Raw genomic sequence first — 17,665 nt, 5'->3', positions numbered from 1 at the left:
AGGATGAAATCAAGTAGATTATATCTGTAATTTTCATTAAGCAGTTGTCATTGCAAAAGTAATATGTAGGGAAAGGGCCTGATGAGATTTGAAAGCAATGCAATACATGCCATCCAAGGAGGCAGAATAATAAATTATTTGGCATATCATAACATTTTTATTTGTTATATCTTATATTGCTTGTTATTTTTAATATTATCAGTAAAACAATAGACTTGATTCACTCACTTTGTATTGTCTACATGGTAAGAATGTTAAATGTTATCTTTTATGATATGTTAAGCCATGCTAATACTTACACTGTTCATTTTGCAAACAAGTTGATTTTGTTCTTCATTTTTCTTTCTAAGCTCAGTTTCCAGATCTAATATTTTAATTTGTAAAGCACTCTCTCTAGATGACATTTTCTCTATTTCTTCAGCAACCTGTAATTTTTATCAAAAGAGTAAAATAAAGTGCTTTCTTTAAAATATGATTTAAAGCCTTGACAGTTATATTGTACCTTTTTTCTAAACAGATATTACTTGTATGTTATATCCAAGTTTAAAGATGTTCTATCTTGAAGAAGCACATATAGCGTAAGTATATACTATACTTATCTTCGCAGCACTAAATATCTGCAAAATTGGCTTGAGATGGAAGAGATGTATACATTTTCACTGCTCCGTGACTTAGGTAGGTGTTTTCTCCAACAATATATTTTATAAACAGACTGAGACCAATTACCATTTTTATAGCATTTATATTCACCAGGGTGTTAAGAGCAGTGATGGAACATAGAAATTTCTTGTTAAATACTCATTATACACTTGGATTAATAGAATTGGGAGTAGGAATTGGTATACACACTTCCTACAAACACACACACACACAAACACAGAGACTGGTTCTTCATTCATTCACTTCCAAACTGGTCTGAATTTGAATTTTCATATTTCTCTGGTTACTTATTTTAGCAGGAAGTCTAGCTTAGTTATGTTCATCTAAGGAATCAGATATGTTTCCTTCTAAGGAAGCCTATTTGTAAGAATGCTGGGTTGGAGCCACAAGAATGAGAGTAGAGGCAGGGACTGATCCAGGAACAAGGAGCTAGTGGAAAGGACTGTCCTCCAACCTAATTCCTATGAACTCAGTTCTAAGTTATTATAAAGATTTCTTCTGTACATATTCCAAGCACAATTATGCATGAGAGATGCCAGTGTGAGCTGAAGCTATGGGAGAAAGGGCCCTTAGGACAAACATTGACGCCCTTGGCGCCGTCCCCTCAGTGTGGGCAATGGTAACAGGGCAGTGATGGCACTCTCACGTGGGCAGAAACTACAGATAGCCCCATATTCCACTGTAGCAGGAGAGAAAGGAGAGGGCAGACATACCTCTGGGACTCTGAACTCTTCCTTTCAGGAAGGAATCTGAGAGCATACCTGGCATTTCCGAAATGCACTTAGGCTGAACCCTACCAGACTATGAGAGTGCTGAGAGCTAAGGCCAGGTCTTGTTCATCTTTGCATCTCAAGCACTAGCAGATTGCCTGATACTGAAGTATTCATTGAATGCTAACCTAATGGATGTAACTGAAATTTAATATTGTATGTATTTATCTATGCAACAATATTTGTCAAAAGGGACTTGAACTTTACAGCTCACTGAATCCTGATCAAAACAAAAATTTTCAATTATTTGCACATTCAATTTGGTTGTATATAAAAAAGGTACAGGAGGAGATTATGTCTTCAAAGTGTTTTCCATCTCTGCCCTTTCCCCAGCCACATTACCATTTATCTAGTGAAGTAGCTCTAGCCTAGCAATATATCTGTTTTGCTTGAAAAGGAAGATAGTTAAAGAAGAAAAATGTAATTGCTCCCTTCACCCTGTCATCAGGACAAAAACAATAACTACAGGTTGCAAGATGTTTAAAAAGATGACTCTTTGGTAAATGAATTAAAAAGTTTCTAAATAAAGGCCATGCATACCTTTTGTCTTCCTTCTTCTAAAGCGGCTTCCAGTTGTCTGGCCAATGCTGTATACTCTGCAGATTTCTCTTTAAACTTAAGATTGCTGTGCTTAAGACATTCTTCTTGGTTTGCCAGCTTCTTCTCAAGCTCTTTATTTTCTGCGTCCATCTGTTCTAATTTTCTTTTTACAGAAAACATATATTTTAAAATTTTAATGTGCAGAGAAATATGCAGCAGCAATGTTAAGTAATTTAATACTTACTGTTGAAGGTTTTCACACTTCAACTGAATAAGATAGTTTTCCTCTTCCAGAGAAAGCTTTGTCAGAAGATTGTGATTTCCATCAACCTAAAAGAAAAAAAAAAGTTTTCTTAGTCATTTTCTTCACAATCAACTTCCAAAGAAATTCATATAATTTATTGTTAGAACAACCACAAGCAACGAGAAGGTATAAATGTTACTACTCTTACACAGAAAGACACCAAGAAAATGTTATATTGTTAAAATGGAAGTTTTTAATTCCTGGTTAAATTTAAAGAAGTTATGTTGCCTGTATTGGAAAATAACCAACTAAAAAAAATTCAGGATGATGGCTATTAAAACACTTCGAACAACACCTTACTGAAGAAAGATATGTATTTTGTTAAGTTGAAATAGGAAAATTTTAAGCAGTATTAATCTCCTATTTTTGGATACCTAGGGTTTCTCTTATGGTTTTCTGTTTCACCTAAAAATACTGATTAATAATTGAGTATCTGTGAAGTCGAAACTATAAGTAAAATACAAATTTTTTTGAGAAGCAAACTGAAGTAAACAAATCAACCAAAGACACATTCACCCATGCCAAGACAGAATATTCTTCCCACTGCTTCAAAATCGCTCTAAATAATGTAAGAAGCTTTGATTTAAGGAAAAAATTTTTTTCTCATAATTTCAATTAGTAATTTAGGCTAATCTATGTCATTTGACATTTTACTAGAAAAATCTCTTCTCAGGAATTTAAACTCTAAAATTTTGTCTGCATATTTTTATCTAACTTTTAAGTTCAGGGGTACAAATGCAGGTTTGTTACACAGGTCAGCTTGTGTCATGGGGGTTTGTTGTACAGATTATTTCATCAATCAGGTATTAAGCCTAGTACCGGTTAGTTATTTTTCCTGATCCTCTCCCTCTTCCCACTCTCCACCCTCTGAAAGGCCCCACTGTGTGTTGTTCTTCTCCATGTGTCCATGTGTTCTCATCATTTAGCTCCTACTTTTTAAGTGAGAAAATGCAGTACTTTTTTTTTTTGTAAAATTAAAATCCAGATCATATTTGGAAGATAGACAGGGAATGCTTCCTAAAACTGTCTTGAAAGTAAAAGAAAAAAGACTTGTCGCCATCTTTGGACTGCTCCTTTAAAAAAAAATTCATTAATTAAAAAAATATTGAGTGCTTACTATGTGCTAGGCATTGAGCTAGGAGAACGCTATGTGGCTACTAACAGGATACACATGATCCATATTCTGATGGTATAAAAAGTAAAACAGGAAAAAGAAACAGACTGAAAAATATCCCAAAAAACTTGACGTACAATTCTAATTAAAATAAATTCAATTTTTGTAATTTAAGTTTCAATAATTTACCTTATCCTTACATCAAGGAACATATATGTAAGTATAACTTTGCTCCTTCTCTCATTCTATTACCATGTCTTCAAATGTCTATAGATTTGCATGAATAAACTAAAATAGGAATTTTAATTACCAATTTTTCACCATAAAATTCTAAAAGAATAGCTTGCAAAACAGTATTATAGTATCTGCATGAAAATGATGTTTTACGAACTAAGTAGATGGGAATTTAAAAATCAAGCCCTGACATGAGTGCCCTCAACTGGTGAAATCATTCCAAAGCATTCTTTTAACGCATCTAGCAAAACTCAGAAGGACGGCTGGATACCTGGCCCTGAAGCTCCCTAATGGTGTGTTCCTGGTCTGCACACTTCCCCTTGCAGCACTGCAGACTCTCCTGACACTCGTGAAGCCTCCGTTCCGCCGCCGTCAAGGAATCGCAGACACGCTCTAACTCCTTCAGATGAGACTCCATCTGGCCTCTCATCTGAGTTGTGGCAGTAGGGAAATAAGTGCAAGATCACACATTCAGCATTAATATTTTTATTATCTTAAATACTAGATATGCTTATAACATAAGTATTTTAGGTATAATGGCTTTAAATAAGAACACAACTGAATAAATATTAATTTAAACTCTGTTAAATAAGAACGTATAACTAAAAAGTGGGGTAGACTTTAGTTTTCAAAAAGTTTGTTGAGCACATAAATAGGGTAAATTAGCTGACAAGGTGGATGTTTAACTAATTTTTAAAAGCAAATTTTTAAAATCCTAACATTATATTCAAGCATAGATTATCACTAATAACCATTACTAATAAAGCTGTAATTGTCTACTGTCCAGCTATAGGTTCTAAAGGAATTGTCACTTTTAGTCATTCAATCTTATAACTCAGACACTTACTTAAATTAGAGCAGCTTGCTTCACTCATCTTAGCCAAAACTGATAGGGTTTACTGTATATTATTTAAAAATTGCTAGTATCATCAGTTCTCACTTGCCTTTAATTTGGCCATTAATGTTACTATCAACAAATCTCTCTAATTTCATCTACATTAATCTGTTTTGGCTACTGCAGTTCCTCGCTGCAGCACTTTCGTGGAGATGTGAAAAGCAGTAACCTTAAGAAATGTTTGCACTGCTAATTACAAAAAATAGCCAGACTCTTTCCCTGAGACAGGAACACCTAATAGTTTCTGTGTAGTATCTGGCATTCTTGATCAGGAAAGATAATGCAATATTTTTTTTTTTTTGCAAAATTAAAATCCAGATTATATTTGGAAGATAGACAGGGAATGCTTCCTAAAACTGTCTTGAAAGTAAAAGAAAAAAGACTTGTCGCCATCCTTGGACTGCTCCTTTAAAAAAAATTTCATTAATTAAAAAAATATTGAGTGCTTACTACGTGCTAGGCATTGAGCTAGGAGAAGGCTATGTGGCTACTAACAGGATACACATGATCCATATTCTGATGGTATATAAAGTAAAACAGGAAAAAAAAAAAAAAAACAGACTGAAAAGTGTCTGTTTTAAGGACACTGAGGGATCCAGAACAAAGGATCCCTCAGTGTCCTTAAAACATCTTAGAGGCCATGAGAAAACCAGGAGACTTAAAACAGTGAAGTAAGAAAAAGAAAAATTTCATTAAAAAAATAGTTGTCTTGTTAAATACTAGTTAGAAAACATTGTGACCTCACAGTGTCTGAAAAAGACAGGCTCCAACCCTTTCTGTCATTTGAACAGGATTGTAAAGTATGCTTTTATTTACAGTGCTGCCTAGCAGAAAAGGAGACATTTGCACTGGTATGTTTCATGAGAAAATGAGACCAAAAGACATGAAATGGTTTATTCGCTGGCCTGCTAAAAATAGGTGAAAAGTAATTCCATGAAAGCAGTAAGTTGTGCATTCAGTGAGCTATCTTTATGTCTGTATAACTGGAGGACGCTTGCTCTGGCTGACCTCTTCTTCACATTATTGCCTTGCTCTGACTTCTCAATCCTAAGATAGGCAGCAACCCAGAGAGAGTAACCTTATTAGATTCAGATGGAAGCGACCACTAACATCGCATGACCTCTGCTGCCAGGAGTCAGCATCCTACAACTTTCACTGCTTCTTTACCAAAACAACACAAAAACCCAAACAGAGATGCGGTTTCATTTAAAAACTTTAAAATATTCACAAAAACATCATAACTTGCCAACATTGGCCTTCCCTTCATTCTGTTGCAATAGAACAAATAAAAGGAAATGATTGCTTTTTAAGAGATATTATTTTTCTTCAAAAATGCATTTAGCAGATATTGGCTTTGCTTTTGTAGACGTAAAACATTTATAACCAGAAAAAAAGGGTGAGATTAAAAATGAGAGATACTTAGGTTTGTACACTTATGATTGATAACCATTTTTTGAGCTATTTAAAGTCTGCTCTTGCATCAGAAAAATTAAACATTTATGCTATTTTCCAAATATTAACAAAAAAGTGAAAAAACATTCACATAAACAAACAACATTTCCAGCCTGGAAGAAACATTATTTCCTTGGAAAACAAACTCTTACAGAGGCTAAGACTAGCCCTTTCCTAAGTATGAACTAGAGAAAATGACCAAAATGAATGAATTTGTGTACTATTCATAAAGTAAAAAATATATAAAATATTATTTTATTTGAAATTCCAAACGTACCTTCTCTACATTTTTATTTTTGGTTTTTGTTATTTGGTTATTTTTATGTAGCAAATTTTCACATCTGCTTTTTACTATTTCAGCTGCTTCTTGCAACTTTTGTACCTGAAAATAAAGTATTAGAGAAACATATTATTTTTAGAATCATAACATGAGATAAAAATCTAAAATTTAAAATTTCATTTTAAACAAGTCATTATTTTCCTATCAATATCCTTGACTGGTTCATCTAATGTTATTCCTTCTTTAAATATGGAATCACTCAGTGCTCTACTCTAACCCACAATCTTTGTCTGATTTACCTGTCTTCTCTCATCAATACTTCTAAACTCTCCACTTGAGCTTTGAAGACTACAAAGATTTTCATTTGCAGATCAATGTCACTTCAAAGAATCAGTCTCTGGTCCAAACTAGCTTCCATTTAAATTATTTTTCCCACCAAATCAAAATCTGCTAAAAAAAAAAAAAATTCTAGGCCCTGCACCCAGAATATGGTCACTCAACCGCAGTATTCCTGCTGAGGGATTAAACCCAAATAACCAGCTGGAAGACCCTGATGAATAACAGGTCCCACAGTCCACCACAACCTCCATTCCTACCTCACACCTGGATGACTGAAATATTCTAACTGGATGTCTCAACTTAATTTTCCCATCTAATCCATCGAGATGCAGCCCCTTCCTACTTGCCCACACTTTGGCCCCCTTAAGCTTTCATCCTTAGTTCATTCTTTTTTTTTTTTTTTTTGAGATGGAGTCTTGCTCTGTTGCCCAGGCTGGGAGCACATTGGTGAAGTCTCGGCTCACTGCAACCTCCACCTCCTGGATTCAAGCAATTCTCCTGCCTAAGCCTCCTGAATAGCTGAGACTACAGGTGCATGTCACCACACCTGGCTAATTTTTGTATTTTTAGTAGAGACAGGGTTTCACCATGGTGGCCAGGCTAGTCTCGAACTCCTGACTTCAAATGATCTGCCCACCTCAGCCTCCCAGTGGATTACAGGTGTACGCCACTACACCCAGCCAGTTCATTATTCTTTAATTCAAACTCTCTCTGATCAGTGTGTTAACCATCATGCAAGGACCTGCATAAGTCCCATCTTATGAAGTTTTTTCTTGAATACTACATTTCCAAAAAAATAAAGGTTTTCTATAAATTACCATTGAACACATGGTCTATTTCATATATATTGTCATATGTTCTTTTCTTGGTCTTTCATGTGAATAATCTGAATTATACTTTATTTCTTGAGAAAGGAGGCATAATGAACTTTAATGACCCTAGAAGGGAGTCATTAATCTAAATCAATATCATTAAATACACATGATGACAAACAAATATAACCAAGATTAACAAGAATACATTAAGGGTCACATTATACCGATGTAATTCATTTTAAATCTACTTTTAGGAATATGGGGTATATCCATATGCAGTGTTTGAATCAGGCATCAGCAGAATCATCTATTTATAAAGATGTGTGGGACCTTAAGAAATATTTGAGACACAAGATATTATAACCCACAATGATAGCCCCACCTCTCTTCAGTTCTGTTTATTTAGATTATAAAGAAATAGTGTTTTAAATTGTCTACCAATTTTAGTAAACACTAAAATAAATGCAGTAGTCACCTGAGTTTTATACATTTCAATAAGGGTTTTCTGTTTTTTTTCTACTTCTTGCAATTCTGAGAGTTCATTTTCAACAGATACAACTTCATCCTTCAAAGCAGCAAGTGTAGTCTAGCAAAAAAGATACAGATTTTATAAGTCATTAGAATACATTTATACTCCAGTGCTACAGAATTATTATAAAAACATAACTCATGTATTAACAAAGTTGATAAAATAATTATTTTTTATTTCATGCAATACCATCTAAAATTTAGGAATTTCACAAAGCTAGTGACTAATAATTATGAACATCCTTATTAAGATTTACACAGGACATATTATTTTTAAAACTTTTTAAATTTACTGACAAAAAAACTTGGAAATGTTCCTAGATATGAAAAATCAATAGAATACAGAGGTTACTGGAAAAGAAAAATACACAAAAATTATACTTAATACATGATAAAGGTTAGATTTTTAAATCAATGGAGGAAACACGGACAACTAAATAAATGACAATAAGACAACTGTTTAACTATTAGGAAAAAAACAGGTTAACTACCTGCCTCAGCCCAACACTAAAGAAGCATCAAATGAATTAAATAAAAACTTAATTTAAATTTTATTTAATTTAATTTATTAAAAAATTTTCAGACAATTCAGATAAAACTGTATTTCATTTCAGGATAGCAAAAGTCCTAAAGAACATAAAATTAAAAGAAGATATGTAGAAATGTAAAAGTCTGAGATTTTATCTTCCTTGCAAGCTTACTAGTTAGTCTACTGCAATTTCATGGATGCTAACAGAAGGTACAAGATTCCTAGGTCAGAGACAGGGGACTTATTACTCACAGCAATAAGAGTAGCAAGACTGTCAGCATTTGTATCAGTTTGCTGAGCCCCAGTTCCCACAGAGCAACCCAGAGGCCAGGTGGCAACTGTATATGCAGTCAAATGCATTACAGAAGAACAAACCTGAGTTTAGGGAACCCAAATTTCTTATAGCAGGCAGTGAGTATGCCTACCCATACTCTTAAGGGAGACACAGTTATCATATTCCAAGGATATCTACTATACAAACATCCTTGAAAAGACAGTCTACATGGACAATATCTTTGATTACAAGATGTGCAGAGCTGTGAGAGCACTCTCAAGAGAAGCCATTTAAAAAAATGTGTGTGCGTGTATCTCTCTCCAAAATTTCACAGCTTTCCAATACAGTTTAAATGGCAAACAAAATATGAAAAAGTATTAGCAAATGACAAATTTGATGTCTTGTCAAATAACATTTGTCATTAGAAAAATAAAACAAATATAAGATTAATATCCTTAATACATAGTTATTATATATTAATTAGGAAAAAAGACAAATATAAAAAATAATGAGTAGGTAATTCAAAAAGGCAGAAATGTGAATGATTGATGAATACATGACCCAATATGTTCACTAGTTGTTTTTTTAAATGCTGCAGGCACTGAAGGTTCTATTAGTGAACAAAACAGACGACATTCCCTTCCTCCATGAAGCTTACATACTGGAGGGGCAGACAGACAAAAAATAAGAACAAGCAGTAAAATACATCAAACACAAAAGCAGCTAGAAATGACATGTGGGCGAAGGCCTCCCGAGAAAGAGACTTTTGAGTAAAACTGATAGGAAGTGTGTCTGTTTAAGGGAAAAAGGCAACAGCGGGAGGAGGCCTAGCAAGTTAGGGAAAAACAACAAGAAAGCCAGTGAGGTAGAAATAGAGAAAAAAGGGGAAGAGTGGAAGGAGATGAGAGTGGAAGAAGAAGAGAGGTAATAGAAAATGAGATGGTATAATGCCTTGTAGGTATTTACGAACCAAGATATCTCTGGGGGGTTCTGAGCAGGGCAGTGACACGATCTAAATTTTTTTTTTTTTTACTTTTTAATTTGTATTTATTAATTTATTTTTGAAACAGGGTGTCAGGCTCAAGCTGGAGGGCAATAGTGTAATCATGGCTCACTGCAGCCTCAGCCTCTCCGGCCCAAGCGGTCCTCCCACCTCAGCCTCCCAAGTAGCTGAGAGGCGCACACCACCACACCTGGCTAATTTTCAAAAATTGTTTGTAGACACGAGGTCTCAGTATGTTGCCCAGAGTGAGCTCAAACTTCTGAGCTGAGGCGATCCTCCCACACTGCCTTCCTGAAGTTGCAGGATGACAGGCATGAGCCACCGTGCCCAGGCAGTCAATGACCTTCAGTGAAGGACACGTCAGAACTCAGCACCTGGAATCACTATGAGGGCCCTTTGGAATTTTCTTTTCTTTTCTTTTTTTTTTTTTTTTTTTTTTTGAGGCAGTCTCACTCTGTTGCCCAGGTTGGAGAGCAGTGGCGTGATCTTGGTTCACTGCAGCCTCTGCCTCTTGGGTTCAAGCGATTCTCCTGCCTCAGCCTCCCCAGTAACTGGGATTACAGGTGCCCGCCACCACGCCCAGTTAATTTTTGTATTTTTAGTAGAGACAGGGTTTCACCATGTTCACCAGGCTGGTCTTCAAACTGAGCTCAAGTGATCCTCCCGCCTCGGCCTCCCAAAGTGCTGGGATTACAGCGTGAGACACCACACCCAGCTGACTACATTTTTATAGAAACAACTCTACTGCTAATACTGAATGCTGCCTGCAGGGGCCAGGGCTGAAGCAAGGAGAATGATCAGGAGGTCACAGTAACGATGAGAGATGATGGAGGCTTCAATCAGGATAATGACAGTGGTGCTGGTGAGAAGTGGTCAAATTTTGAATATACTTGAGGTAGATTTGATGACAGACTGGAAGCAGCGTATGAGAGAAATGATGATTTTCCATTAACTGGGATGAGGAAAACTGCAGGATTTACTATTTTGGGAAACATCAAGAGCTCCATTTTGGACATGACAACTTTTAGACACCTATTAAATATTGAAGTGGAGATGTCAATCAGGCAGCAGAATTATATGTCTGGAATTCAGAGACTAGGTCTAGATTAGAGGTATAAATTTGAAAGCCTCGAGCACATAGATGGTATGTAAAGCCACAAGAATAAATGAGATTATTTATAAAATTTGGAGAGATTTGTTTTAAAATTAGCACTTTTAATTACCTAGTATTGGAAAATGTATAGGGACTATTTTACTTATAGTAGACACATTTAATTTGGAAATATACAACAATATTAAAAATGAGTCTCTCTTTTGACCATACAGTTAAATATATCCTAAGAAAACAGATAAGCAAAAAAGACTCAAAGAAATTATGTTTTTATTTACAATAGTAAAAAACTGGAAGTAGCTATTGGAAGTAGTGTATATATTACATATAAAATAAAAAATTATACATATGCTAAAATATTAACTCCAGTTATCTTTCAGTTATGAGATTACAGGTGATTTAAATTTTTTTCCTTTTGTGCTTTTCTGTTTTTCTAACTTTCTATAAGAAACAAATACAACTTTTTAACCTTCCAAATAAACTTTCTGTTGTGTCTAATAGAGGAGGTTACTCAGCCTTGAAAGCAGTACTCACAGTTTATTTTTCATTTGCAACTTTAAAATCTAAAACTATTCTAAAGTAATTAAAAGTAATAAAACACAAACATCTAGGCTGCAAAAAAACTGCATTTACTCTGCAAATAACATATGCCAAACTTATTTAAATGTTTTCCTTAAAAATCCAGAAAATAATGCATTAAAAATACATTTCTTAACTATTAATAGAATATGCTAAGATACAAATTTAACTTAATGACTTTTATAGTCTATACAATTTAAAATTAATTCATCATTTTATCAAAAACTAGTTTATAATATCTTTCTAATCCTTTCTCTCTGAAGGATTTCAAGAAAATAATAAACATAATAAAATTGCTTTTTCTTTCCAAATAGAGCAATTTAAGCATTCATTCAATAAATATTCATTGAGAGTTAAGTATATGTCACACTTTCCCTGGGCAACCTGTATGTACACAAAGATAGGAGTTTACAAGGAGAGATTCATTGAGAAGACTTTGGGAGGAAGTAGCATTTGAGCTAAAATTTAAAGGAAAGGTAGGATTTAGATACTGAGAAAAATGGCATTCCAATGTGTAAGAATAGGAGAACTATAGTAGTAGATGCAGAAAACATAAAACAATTGCAGAAAATGAGTATTCATATTTGGCTAGAGCTCAGAATAACTAGAAGACTACATTCTCTAGTCTCCCTTGCAGCTAGGTGGGGGTCATGTGCCTAAGTAAGTAAAAGAATCAAGTCATACGGGAATTTTGGGGAGGCTCCTTAAAGGGGAGGAAATTTTTTAAAAAGGGAGGTAATACATCTTTTTTTCCTCCATCTTGTTGCTTGAAACTTGACTATAATGGCTGAAGCTCCAGCCTCTATTCTAGATCATGAGAATGAGGGTCATGACCTAGGGATGGCAGAACAGAAAGCTAAAAAGCTAAAGAGCCACATCAGCTTTGAAGTGCCAACTCTGTACTTCTTCTACATAATAAACATACATCTCTATCTTACTTAAGCCATTTAATTTGGATTTTGTTATATATGGTGAAGTTGAATCTTAACTAAGACTTGCTGAAATATAAAAGAAACTTCCCTAGTGCTGCTAGTGTATTTTGTTTTCTGGAATTTTCCAATACAATTTCTGGAAAACTTTACATAACTTAAAATGTGAGACAAATAAAATTTCTAATCATAAAATATGAACAAGATTGTGTCTAGTATTTTTTCCTGTCTTCTTCCAAATTCTATTCTGGCTCTGCCACTAATCTAGTTGTATGATCCTGGCCAAGTTATTTAATCTCTCTGAGCTTCAATGTATTCATCCATAATTAAGAAAAGTATCTTTACGATAGTATTGACACGAGAATTAGAAGTAAAAAAAGTAAAGTACTTATCAAGTGCCTCCTACATTAATGGTAATTGATAAATAGTAGCCATTACGGTTGCTACTCTCCAGAGTCATTTATTAAATGACTGATGTATTCCAGGCATAGTACTAGGCACTAGAAGTAATGGAAGGATAAAACAAGCCCTGGCCCTGATATGGATGGATGGAGGGAAGAAAAGCCCTCAGAGGGAGACAAATTATACAAACAAGTAAGTGTAATGAAATTCTACCTGCAAAATTAATATAGAGAGAATAAAACAGAATGAAAAATGGGAAGATTAGTAATGTGCCCTATCAGAGAGAATTTCCTAGGTTTAACTTCTGCTGGAGAACTAAACACATTGTAAAATCTCCCTTCATTCCCAAGACCAAACTAATATAAAGGAAAAAGAATGTTTGTAAGTCAACTTAATAAAAATAACAGACCAGGGGCTATCAAAGGACAAAATATTGTTAATGCTTCTGGAAAACTGATGACTGACTAACGAATCAGGAGTGGATTTAGCTAACGAGGAAGTTCATCTATCTGTAGAATCTAGAGAGGCACAGGGCTAAAGGCAAGAGTGAGACCTGGGTTTGAAAAGGATTAATTCAAAGTCTGTGACTAGAACAGCTAACTACCACTACCCTCCACCCCCTGCTCACACACTCAAGGCAGAACACCTGGAACTAGGAGTTTACTTCCCAAAAAACAAAGATAAGAAAAGTCCTTCTCTAAAGAAATTGAATGAACTGTTTGGGAATAACAGAGGGACGGTGCTGGTGACCCAGAGCAAAGACGCATGTATTTTGGCATTTTTAGGAGCCACCAGTAAATTGCTAGTTTCCCAACAGTTGAGAAAAGTGAAGTGAAACCAATCTAGTGGCAAGAACCATCCACATATCCATTTAGTTTTCTACTGTTTCGTTAGTCTTTTTATTGTCCCATTTGTAAATTTTTAAATGTCACCAGACTTTCGGAAAAAGAGTATCACGAGAGAGATCTAAAATTTTTTTATATTAAAAAAAGGAAGAAAAAAATTGGGTTGGGCACAGTGGCTCGCACCTGTAATCCCAGTACTTTGGGAGGACGAGGTGGGAGGATCGCTTGAGCCCAGGAGTTCAAAAGCCCAGGAGCCTAGGCAGCATAGTGAGACCCCACCTACACACACACACACACACATATATACACATACACACACACTCACACACACAAATTAGCTATGGGCTGTGGTCCCAGCTACTTGGGAGGCTGAAGCGGGAGATTGCTTGAGCCTGGGAGGTCAAGGCTGCAGTGAGTTCTGATCGTGCCACTGCACTCCAGCATCAGCAACAGAGCAAGACTCTGTCTCAAAAAACAAAAAGTGCCAATTGGAAACAATAAATTGAAACACTGAAAAAAAAAATGAAAAAATTCTTATAGGTATTTTCAGATATTTGATGAAATGAACACTTGGGGAATACTTTTTAAAATTCTTGAAAATTAAACTTTTAAACGGAGGATTAGCAGATAAAAACCAAAGAAATCTGCCCCCAAAATTGAACAAAACCCAGAAATTGAAGACAGAGTATCAATCTAGGAGGTCCAACAAATCAACAATACAATCAGCAGTACACCCAGACAGAGAGACTGGAGAAAATAGAAAGGGGCAGGAGAGAAAGCATTACCAAAGAAATAATATAACAGAATTTTCCAGAGGTAAAGGACATGAGTCTTTGGATTTACAAGGTCTACAAAGCACTTAGCACAAAGGACTGGAAGACACAGCTAGATGTGTGTGAAGTTTCAAAACACCAAGGATAAGGGGAATTTCTTGAAAATTTCAAGAAAAATTAAAAATGTCACTACAGAGGAACAAGTATCAGAATGGTGGCAGATTTTCTCTCCTAGCAACTCTGACTTATGGAAAACCATGGAGCAAAGCCTTCAAAGTTCTCAGTAAAAATTACTTTCAGTCTAGGTTGCTATACCCAGCTGAAACCATTAATCATAATGAGGACAGAATAAAGGCATTTTTAGACATGTAAGACTATTTTAATGTTTACTTCTAATTTTCTCTGTCTTAAGGGAATATTAGTTGCAGATATATTCCAGTAAAAAGAAAAGGAAACACGATGTGGGTTCAAGGAAACACTGGAACCGGGGTAGCAGTCAAGAAAATTCCAGCATGGCATCTAGGCAGCAGGCCTAGAGACCAACCCATTCAGATTGAAATAAGACAGAAGGCCCAAAGTAGAAGAAATCTGGGGAAAATAGGTTCTTTAGAGAATAGAGATAGGATGAAGAATTTCAAGAAGGGAAAAAAAAAAAAACAAAACAACAACAAAAACAAAAACAAGACAATAATAAGGGCAAAGAGTACAACAAGCAGGGTTTTTGGAAACTCCAGGAAAAATTTAAAAGTTGTACAAGAAAAAAACATTTATAAACATATTACTTGACTGTGTAGTGAAAGAGCAATTATAAGTCATTGCTATTAATGTTTAGAATCAATCTATAAAAAGAGCACTTCAGGTTACATAACAAATTGTCAATTTAACAACACTGGCAAAGTGAACGTGGGGAGAACAGACAAAGAACAGAAAATATCCTTATTTTCCAAATAAAAGGTGAAGATATATAATCTGTCCTATGTTTCACATTTCTGTCAAGTGAATCTCATCTTAGTATTGGTAAGCAGGGGATTGATGTATAACAAAGAAGTAACTTTTGTTCAGATGCAATTTTTTCTGGCTCATTAATTGTCTGAACCATGTAAAAAACATCAGCTGAATACACAGTGCACAAACACAGCTGAACACGGCAAGCCACAGAGGTACACAGCACTCTACATAAAGCCCATATACTCCATGTTCCTCCTCCTCTTTCTTCTCTTTGATCATGAGCCCTATCTTGGAAGTGCTTATTGTATATTGCCCTTAACGTTCATATCTTATGTCCATAAAAACCTTAACTCTTTTAGCTTCCTCTATCAAACTACCTTCACTTATTTTTTTGAAAGTATAAAGTTATATGTTTGTTGTATTATTTACTAGGAATTTAACACGTCTTTTAGTTGTATTAGTATTTATATTATCAATTATGTTAGTGCTCGACTAATTAGAAGGTTAATATAATTGACTAAATTTGATAAACCAAGGAATAGTATAATATATAATTTGCAGATATGCAGATAACTATCAGAAGAATAAAAATAGAAATTGTTTAGAAATTTAAAACTAGCTCCTCAAAGAGTTACAAATTAAAACCATAGATAACATTTTTACCTGCCAAATTAACAAACACTACAAATCAAAAACACATTTTATTTCCTGTGCTGATGAGGTATAGAGAACTAATGGCAGTATGAGTAATAAAATACCTTTTCAGAAGAAATGTAGCAAAGCATATCAAGAACAATCAAAATGTTCATATTCTTTGACTCAGTAATTCTACATGGGAATCTAAGCTAAAGACAATACAACAAAAAGTTTATGTATGAAAATGTTCATCAGAGCATTATTATTATTAAATGTTAAAAACATTGGGAATAACCTGAATGTCCAACAAATAGGGAATCACCTAACACTTCTACGTTGAATATATATTACAAAGTAATTTAAAAGGATGCTTATAAAGAATTTATATGTTATATACATAAATCTGTTTCCATTTTAAAGTGAACAAAGCAAGATATTATTTTAATAACAACTATGAAAAAACAGAAATATTACAAAATATAGTTATCTCCAAGGAATGTGAGATCAATGATCACTCTGTTCTTTTCTTTTTATATTACTAGAGTTTCCAGTTTTACTATAATGAGTATATATTCTTCACTCAAAAGATAATACTGAATAAATTGTCAGAAGTTGGAGGAACTATGTTCACTGAATAACTGAACTTCTTTTATTAAGAAAACATGAGAAGTTCATATTGCTTGAAGAACCATAAAGGACTTACAAAATTTCTTGAAGGAAAAAATTCTAATTCAGAATATCACAATGTCACTGCTAAAAAAAAATGGTATTAAGGTACACTGCAATTTTGATTTTTTAAAATCTTTCCTAACAAAAAGTAGCCGAAATAAGTGCATTACTAAATACATTAAAGGTGAGAAAAGAAGACCTTGCTACTTCCTATAACGTATATCACTTAGATTCCTATTTCCTCCACTCACTCTGAATGACCACAGCCAACAGGACTGGCAATTTCAAGTCCTGCATTTGAAACTAATCGAGTCTTTCCACCTGGAACAAAACAGACTTGAGATTTGTGAGTCTAGCTTTGTCCCACTGGTCTAAAGGAGACTGAAACTCAACATCAAGATGAGAAAAGTTACAACTTTATAAACCTACAAAGGGAAAGAATCTTTTTGGCTTGGGCAATCTGTTGCCTTCTGTAATATATAATAAACAAGCTTTAATTACTATACACTGTACTGCATAACACTATGTATCTCCCACAAAGACAGATCAGTACGTAGCAAACAGATTGGCTCCTGAGAAAATATGCTAAGACCTACAATGGATAAAATTCTCTTTTCAGGCCACAACATTTTAGACCTACATAGAAAGAAGGGTTTAGAAAGGGTAAAAGAGATTTGGATGTATCTCAAGTTTCCATCAGAAAAATAATCTTTTAAAATAACAATTCAGAACCTTAAAGCCCGGAATGCTATCATTTTATTAAAATAATTTCCTTTGGTGATGATTTTTAAATTGTGTATATTTTTTCTCATAAACATACTCATTTTTAAAAACCCACTGCAAGCTTTATATAATGCATAATTCTAAACAGCCAGTAATTATGTTTCCAGGAAACAAGTGCATTTGTAATGCAAAACAAACAAAGAAAAACAAACCTTAAATCAAGAAAAAAAAAAAGCCTTAGACCTTCACTTCTCTTTTAATATTAAAGATCTTTTCTCTCAAGGACCACAAAATATATCTGCAATATCTCTTA

At 34.4% G+C, this 17,665-nt stretch overlaps 1 protein-coding gene across 16 annotated transcripts in view; it reads right to left on the bottom strand.

Moving 5' to 3' along the window:
- Positions 1-17,665, bottom strand: part of ODF2L (outer dense fiber of sperm tails 2 like) — a 56,767-nt gene that overhangs the window by 4,439 nt on the left and 34,663 nt on the right. For 12 of the 16 annotated variants that reach the window (XM_008969592.6, XM_055116566.3, XM_055116557.2 and 9 more), the window contains 6 exons: positions 7,879-7,989; positions 6,247-6,351; positions 3,894-4,052; positions 2,215-2,300; positions 1,971-2,133; positions 300-425 (listed from right to left, as the gene is read on the bottom strand). In XM_008969592.6, coding sequence (XP_008967840.1) covers positions 300-425; positions 1,971-2,133; positions 2,215-2,300; positions 3,894-4,052; positions 6,247-6,351; positions 7,879-7,989 — 750 coding nt within the window. Of the gene's footprint in view, positions 1-299; positions 426-1,970; positions 2,134-2,214; positions 2,301-3,893; positions 4,053-6,246; positions 6,352-7,878; positions 7,990-16,082; positions 16,170-17,665 lie in introns of all 16 variants that reach the window. The other 4 variants (XM_034934185.3, XM_063607100.1, XM_063607069.1 and 1 more) reach the window with 1 other exon arrangement.

Source organism: Pan paniscus, chromosome 1 (genome assembly GCF_029289425.2).
Source record: "Pan paniscus chromosome 1, NHGRI_mPanPan1-v2.0_pri, whole genome shotgun sequence".
NCBI classification, from domain to species: Eukaryota; Metazoa; Chordata; class Mammalia; order Primates; family Hominidae; genus Pan; species Pan paniscus.
Note: the sequence above shows the minus strand (reverse complement) of the source record. Positions and strands in the feature narration are given on the sequence as shown.